Source organism: Aphis gossypii, chromosome 2, assembly GCF_020184175.1.
Source record: "Aphis gossypii isolate Hap1 chromosome 2, ASM2018417v2, whole genome shotgun sequence".
NCBI classification, from domain to species: Eukaryota; Metazoa; Arthropoda; class Insecta; order Hemiptera; family Aphididae; genus Aphis; species Aphis gossypii.
This window is the reverse complement of record NC_065531.1, coordinates 1,291,517-1,300,235: the sequence shown is the minus strand read 5'-3', so window position 1 is coordinate 1,300,235 and position 8,719 is coordinate 1,291,517. Positions and strand designations below refer to the sequence as shown.

General features: G+C 28.7%; 1 protein-coding gene across 1 annotated transcript; it reads left to right on the top strand.

The window, feature by feature from the left end:
* Positions 1–6,894: 6,894 nt before the first annotated feature.
* LOC114131642 (uncharacterized) lies at positions 6,895–8,564 on the top strand (the record flags this gene model as incomplete). The annotated part of the gene is made up of 5 exons (XM_027996902.2): positions 6,895–7,142; positions 7,210–7,408; positions 7,496–7,673; positions 7,741–8,084; positions 8,147–8,564. Coding segments are annotated over 5 exons (1,188 nt in total), but the record flags the coding sequence as incomplete, so codon positions are not given.
* Positions 8,565–8,719: the final 155 nt, after the last annotated feature.

Genomic DNA, 8,719 nt, shown 5'->3' with positions numbered 1-8,719 from the left:
GAATTTTTAAAAATAAATCTCGTATTACTCAAAATAATTCAATATTTAGTATGGGTTATTTTGATTGTGTATTATTCTACAGAATAATACCTTGAATACCTTATAAGTTTGGTTTTCATATCTTTCATATTCGCAGAGTTATACGCAGCTAAACATTACAGGTCTTTTGTGATTTTAATTATTGGCAATTTATAATTTTTCTAAACATGAAGTATAACTTAGGCATAAACTCATTAGGGGCGATAGCAGCAGAAGAAATACGACAAAATCATGCTGAAATACAAAGGACTACACAAAGTGTTTCATTTAGAGCTCAAGCTTGTTTGCAGTTAGGTGGGGAACACTTTGAAAATCTTATTAATTAATCAAATAAACATAACATTTATTTCCTTGTTATTTAATTATTATTATTATTAAACTACTTTATTTTTAATTTATTTTTAAAAAAAATTGACTTCTTACATTATTTATATCACCTAAAATTACCATAAAATAAATTGCCAATAATTAAAATCACAAAAGACCCGTAATGTTTAGCTGCGTATAACTCTGCGATTATGAAAGATATGAAAACCAAACTTATAAGGTAATCAAGGTATTATTCTGTAGAATAATACACAACCAAAATAACCCATACTAAATATTGAATTATTTTGAGTAATACGAGTTTTATTTTTAAAAATTCCAACTTTTGATAAAAAAATTTAATTTTTTCAATTTAATAATAATAATTTACATAAGTTTGGTTTAATTGCGTATGTTGGTTGAAAGGACAATTAAATAGCTTTAAAACAAAAAAAAATTATGTTAAAATGTTGAAAAGTATCGGAGAAACATAAAAAAATCCGTGGTAGTTTTTGTTTGGTTTAAAAAAACTTAAATTGCCCATAACTCAAAAAAAAAAAGAGTTAGACCCCCACTTTAAAGGTTATTTCTTCGTCATTTTAGGTATACTTTCATATGACGGCGGCCGGTCACTTCGCCCCGGGACACATTGTATGGCTGCATACTAGTTGCGTCCCGAAAATATCTACGAAAAAAGGTCTAATCCGAATTGCGGCCCGAGTTTATTTTGGGTACAGACGAGTTGCGGCCCGGGTTTTTTAATTCTAAATTCAACATCCTACTTTATACAAAATACATAGCTAAATAAGTAAATTATACATCAATTATTTCAAATAGATATTTAATAAATTTTTTTATCCATATTACTCATTTAATGAATTATATATATTTGTCATTTTTAAACTAAATAAATTTAATTAACATGCATTTTTGTTTGCATATTTTTGTATACCTATTTGAATGAAAATCAATGCATAAATGCATGCATATTATACCATAATAAAATTTAATTACATACATATAATTAATTTAATTTTAAATTCCGGGACGCAATTCATATGTAACTCAAAAAAACTCGGGCCGCAATTCGTATGCATCCCAAAAAAACTCGGGCCGCAATTCGGAAGAAATTTTTACCGCGGGACGCAACTAGTAGCCACCCCATTGTATAACAGGGGTGGCCAAACCGCGTCTCACAAGCCGCATGCGGCTCGCCACACAGACATTTGCAGCTCGCATCATATCGTATCGTAACAAAACATATTTTTAATATGAATTATGTATATAATAATATGACCTTTTTTTTTTTTACATTTTGGCTCTTCCACATTTATTAATACATTTGGAGGCTCTCGAGTCTCTTCTCGCTGGCCACCCCTGATATATATCTATATGAGAAATCCCTTTGTTATTGATTTGATTTATAACAGTAAATACAGTAAGGTATGTGATACAGTAAACTTAATATTTTTAAAATTTTTATTTATACATATAATAATATAATACTCAAAGCTGGACAAGTCAACGATTTTTTTTTTAACTCGTTAAGTTGAATTATTTTAAAATAATAAAGTTAAGTTAAATTAAAAGTTCCTCATATTTTTTTTTGTTAACTCGTTAAGTTAAAAGTAAGCTTTGAAGAAAAAAGTAACTTAACTTAGTTTATTGTTAAAATTTTCTAATTTGCAAAATAAAAAATTCCAGACACATAATATATAGTTAATTAGATAGTTTTTTTTTTTACACTCACGAAAATTACCGACAAAATTTAAAATGATACATCAAAATATTAACTAGATATCAAAAAACCTTCTTCTCTAAAAACCTCATTAAAAATTTGCATTATTGTTTTGGACGAAAATTAACTCAATTTAGATACTTTTGAATAAAATTAACTTGAAGTTAATACGTTTACCTTAAAAAAAAAATAGCTTATTAAGGTAAAAGTTCATTTAAAAAACAAATTAACGAGTTAATGAACTTCATTTAATTTTTAATTCGTTAATGCCCAGCCTTGTTATCTCCATTGTGATTTGTTAAACAATCATGGGCGCCCATAGGTAATATTTTAGGGGGGGTCAAAATAAAAAAATTTTCAAATGTAAGATAATAAAGATACTAATAATATTATGCTAATATTTATTGAGTAACAAGTTCATAATATTTTTTGTCCAGGGGAGGCAAGTGCCCTATCTTGCCCTCCTCAATGGGCGCCCATGCAAACAATATACTATTATAATAATATTATATAGTCATATATAGAAGACGGAGACACTTCAAAATATAATACGTTGTGCAATATTGATTATAAATTGTAATAAATAACAGCCCGCAACCTATACTATTAGCTGCGACCTACCGTGAAAACTTCCGATATCTCACTACTGAGTAATAGGTACTAATAACTATAAGCAATTATATAACATTTTATTACTGTAACTATGGGAAATGGGTATTCATTAATCATCAACTTATTCGTATTTTTTTTTTATCTATAAAAGTAATTAGAATTAATTCAAGATAGAAATTCTGATTGTTGTTCATAATTATACCATTTCAAATATTATACCTAATGCTAGTAGGTATAAGTGGTACAACCATTTGATAAAAATATAACTGCTCATTAAAATTAAAATGTAATGGAAGTATTCTGGAATGCAAATACATTTTTTTAATCAATTTAAAATGAGCACTTCCATACTACATACATATAACTTGAATTATAATATAAATGTTTGATTTATCTATCCTTGCTGCAAATTCATTATTCTCATTATTGTTCGAAAAACTCTACTATAAATTGTATTATGAACGTTTAATATCGAAACTCTGCAAACATTCAAACGGCAATTAAATATAATTCTCACAACGTTTCATCCACTATAAATTATAATATTTATACTTTTGTACTTTTTTTTATGTACCTTAGTCCTTAATATTTATGTCTTATTATTATAAAACTCTAGTAATCTAGTCTATAGGAAGAGAAAATATCAAATAATACATAATTTACTAAATAAACTTAATTAATACTCCGAACTAACTTTATGTAGTATTAGCGAAAACTTCGATTTTACTACAAATATAGATTCATATAAATTATACGATAACATTGGCACACCTATAAATTATATGTTAATTTAATTTTTAACTGGTTTTTATGAAAAATGTTTTGAATCAGATCCACTACGGAAGACATTTGCCCTTTGCCGAACCCAGCAATGTTGTATTATATTATATATCAAAAATTATTACATAGGTGATAGGTATAACTTACTCGACTAAGATATGTCCCATTACTTCCATTCTCGTAGACCTAAGACCTTAGTAATACTCTTAAACAAAATACTTGTCTTCTCTCGTATAGACGTATAGAATACATATTATACATGTTACTGCCACTAAACTGATCTTAACTAAATACTTAACTAATTTTTATAATTATTTACTTATTTATGACAAGTAATATTATATACATCTATGAAAATATATAGGGGAACTCGGTAAATTATTAAAACCTATCCTGTCGCCTTGTTTAATACTCTATGTTTGGCGGCATTTTTTATTTTCAGCTGCCTACACTGTCACCGTTCCAGGGTTACGCAATTTTCCGTGCTTCTTATCACCCTTACTATCAATTAATGTAAGGAAAAGATCGAATTAATAATACCCAATTTTAATTAATAAAAAGACGTCACTAGTCAGTAGTCACTACGTCAGGTGGCCCAGTGTTTAGTAAAGCAGTGGTCGGATTCGTTCCGATTTTTTTGTTTTCTCAGTTTGTGTCAGTTTTCTAAAGTATTTTTCACGAAAATACTATTTATTCTCGTGCGTAGTGTTCTATTTAATAGTCTGAATAACGACAACGATGACGATATCTCCTCACGATAAACGTGTCGCGATCGTCATCCTGCAATATAATTGTTACTGTTGGACTTCGGACGTCGATTCGTCCCGTTTTAAACGCGTGTTTAATTGTTTGTTGTTATAATTATTGTTGTTAACAACATACACGCGGCGGCCGTCTGGGTCCGTGCAATCGACGATTGCCGCAGTGCGCAATAAACAGCTTTTAAATTTTAATTAGTGTTCACGCGTAACGCGTTCATTTTCCTTTCCACTACACCGATCGTTCGTTTAGTTTATTTATCATTTGCTGTTCTACGTAAGTCATAGATAATAGGCAGTGGGGAACGTGCAACCAGTCTACTCGAGCCATACGCACAGTTCCATCCCCACCGCGCTCGGTCGCGTAAAACCGTATAAATATTTTCGCTCGTTGAGCAACGAGCACCAGTGTCAATCGACAGTTGTTCATAGTCGCAAATACTCACGAGTGCAAAGGTATTCTTCAAGTCGTGTGTTTTCGTTGTATGGGTGAGTATCTACTATAATAATATTAATATATATGTGTATTAATTATAACGTTATACATTTAAGCTATGATCGACGCAATGCGTACTTTTTAAAATTATAACTGCAAAAATGTTTAGCTAAGTATAATAGCATACCTAATTATGCGAGTATGTATTGGTAAGACGCATTGAATCGCGTAGACATTAATTAGTATTACCCAGTTTGTTTTCACCATCTACTAACAACGATCTTGCTCACCAAATCTATCTCTTACTGCAATTCCGTTACAGTTCAGTTCCCATGACCGTGTGTAACAATATCAATATATCATTAATATTTTATATTTATAGTCAGGTAGGTACAATATGTACCGCGGTCACGGACGTACATAACTGTGTCAATGTTTCCACCCGTTACCTGTAAGTTACCACCTAAGCACTGAACGTTGGGAACTGTAGAAATGTGGAATATAGTGAGTGAATTCCTTGGCCTAATTATAATATCTAAAATTCGAACTTTAATATTATCTTTGTATCATAGTTAATGATCCATAATTCCGTACTTTCCAGTACCGTTGGTTGCTGTTGTCCACTACAACTGTCCCTCCTCTTCGATATTTTGTATTTTTTTGCGTGCCTTTCGCCTTACGATATTTATGTTATTATTTGTGTCGAGTCGCATGTGACGTGTATTGGTTAATTTCATTGAATTTGACCTATACCACCGGCCACCATCAACCGTTTTATCGAATTATTGGAAATTTCAGTTAATAATTATTGCGCGCTGCTAGTTTCGAAACTGTACTTGCGTTGCATTGAAACGATTAAAATATTATGTGATAAAAAAAAATAATTTATTACGTTCAGTTTTGTATCTATTATTAATGGTCATGCATTATGTAGACGCTTTTACCAATGATTCAATCCAACTTAATTATACGTAATCAATGATATTACACATCATTGGCTTTATGATATTCATAAAATAATATAATGCATAATATTTATTTAATATCATTCCAAGTATTAAATTTCATTAACTCTATGCCTCTATGGTGACTTTATCAACTTGTATTGGAATTTAATCGCTTTTTGTCTTTGTTTTTTTTTTATTCGAGGTTGTCGTATTAGTTATACATCTATATTTTTCTACGAATTAAATATTTACAAAAAATACATTTCAAACATTTAATTTATCCGTGACTATTATTAATTCTTGAATAATTTATTAGTGTACAATATACCTAATATAATTTTGTTTTTTAATGAATCATACGTTATTAATAGATTTATGATTATGACTTACGAGTATTTTCATAAATGTTGAGTTAATCTCGATTATTTTTTAATTGTTGGGTAGGTAAAGTTTGAAGTTTATTAATTTTTATTTTGTATCTGGTTTAGCAGTCGTACGCAAATTTATGACTGTATATGGATTTTATTTGTTTCATCACTGATTTTGCATTACGTCATTACGTTATACTCATCGTTGCATAAATTCTATTTACAAAACATTTTTTTTTTTTTTATCTAAAATAAAAAAAAATATATATTATAACACTATACAGTACTTAGACAAATAAGCAAAGGCAACACTAATTATTGTTAAAAACAATTTATTACTTTTTGAGTTTTGAATGATTTACTAACCTACAAAATAATAACGATTTATTTATATTTAATTCATTGTGTTTTAGAATGTATGTGTAATTATTTATTTAATTACATAATAATATATGAGTTTGTTAGTTTAATACAACATTATTTTATGATGTCAAGATAATTTTATTGTTACAAATTGTATTAAATATGTAGGTTATATAAAAAAAGGAAGACTATTGAATGTATATGTTTATTTTATATAAACAATAATATCTCCAATATAGTATTATATAAAAAAAAAAGTTATTTATTTATTATTTCTGACACTGAATATAAATAATCTTTGTTTTTACATTATTTTAATAAAAAGGCATGCAGGTGTTAGTTTGATTCACTATTAATTTCTAAAAATACATTAATTTAAATTTTATTAGGTTAGTAACTTAATATTTTAATTTATTTATATTTAGAGCGTGAGAAAAAATTACTAGAAGTAGAAGGGCCTGTTGGCGCTGTAGAAGACAGCTGCTACAGGGATGAATCCAGCTACATACCAACAGTCGGTAGATGGGGAAATGAATGGCCGAGTTGACTCGAAACCCGGCCTTCTCCTGACAACCACAATAATGATGATGAGTATGCATTTTGGCTGAACTATGGCCAGAAAGCGGACGACTGGCCAATTGGTCAGCCAGTGCCCTTGCCAAAATGGGGTAGTTCAAGGCCACCCCTCGTGGTCAGCTCTATTGAGGAATATGAAGAGCTGACCAGACAATTTGAAAATGAAGTACAATTATTACTTCAGGAATATAATTATGATTCAATAACAAACTTCATCAAGTAAATAAAATATAAACATGATATACTTACTTATTATATCAAAACTTAAATTATACTTCTGTTTTAGATTTTATAATGAATTCAAAAATGGAAAATATGAAACACTGGAATACTTCTTTAGAAAATATCAACCACCATTAACTAAAAATGCAAATACCTGTGTTGGTCTTGGTTTGTTGTTGATTGGTAAACTGGCATTGTTGGAAAGCAGATTTCCTGGTGTTAAAAATAGCCTTTATTTGGTGTCTTGTGAAGAATCTATAGAGGTTAGTTTTCACTTTTTATTAATTGTTAACATGTACCTATACCTAATACTTCATCTAAATCACAATTTTTTCTTTTTAAATATTTAGAGCCATGAGGGATACATTAGTAATGACTATCCAGACCCATGGGTAAGTGATAAAGAACATGTTATGGTTGCAATGCAAATTGAAATCAATGGTCGTGGTGGTGTGATATTGTTGGATCCAGGTTATCAAATTGGTAGAGTTATTACTGTAATGATCGATCAACAATATCCTCATACTGGTAAATATTTTCACTAAAATCATCTTTTATTATTTATTTTAACTCATATCATGTATCTTTTCAATAGGTCGTTTTGTTCCATCATCTTGTCCTCAAAAAGAGTATTGTTATCAAACAATGGTCGGTGAAAAGTATGTGCAATGGTCCGTATGGAACGGATCAAACAAACCAGAAACCAACTTGGTGTATGTAGGAGCATCTTATCATTCTCCAGTGTCTGTGACTGAACGTCGAAATTTAGTTTATAACTTTAGAAGCTTATTGGCCACCAATAACAAAGGTCATTTATTAGCTGGTGTTTATTTTAAAGCAGCACTTCAGTCCACATTCACATTGTTTTGTGATGATGATGAAGATCCAACAATTAAACACCGAATTAAAGTTCCATCTGATAAATTTATTACATTAAATGTAAAGAAAACTTAAACTAAATGTTAAATTGCATTCTATTTATTTCAATTATATTTTTTTAGGAAATCGACAATGAGGTTGAAAAGATACTTAATACAAGTAGTAAACATCTTAAGATGACCAAGGTTCAATTTTGTAATATACTATCTGAAGTTGCAAAAATATTAGAAGACAACGACTTTCTTGATCAAATGTGCAAAATTAATGATGATATCTTTAAACTTGGTGTTGATGAAAATAACAATAATGAAGGCGTTAATAATTACAATTTATCTGGTTAATTTAGCATTCACAATTATATAAAATTAATTTTTTTTCTCAAATATTATTTTCTTAAGTGATGATAAAATATTTTCTAGTTAGATATTATACAGTTATTTTTTTCTTATAATATTATTTATTATAAATTAGACATTATTAGTTATACTATGGAAAAGGATAAAATGTTGACATGAAAATAAATTTTTTTTGAACAAATAATTTGTTTTTTATTATTATAATTAAAATAAGTATTAACTATAATTAAGCTTTACCATCAAGAATAGCAAATTGAATACTATAAAGATCAATTAATCACTCACATAATAAGTATATATATGTATAAAAAAAAAATACCAAACATTAAGAATAGCCTA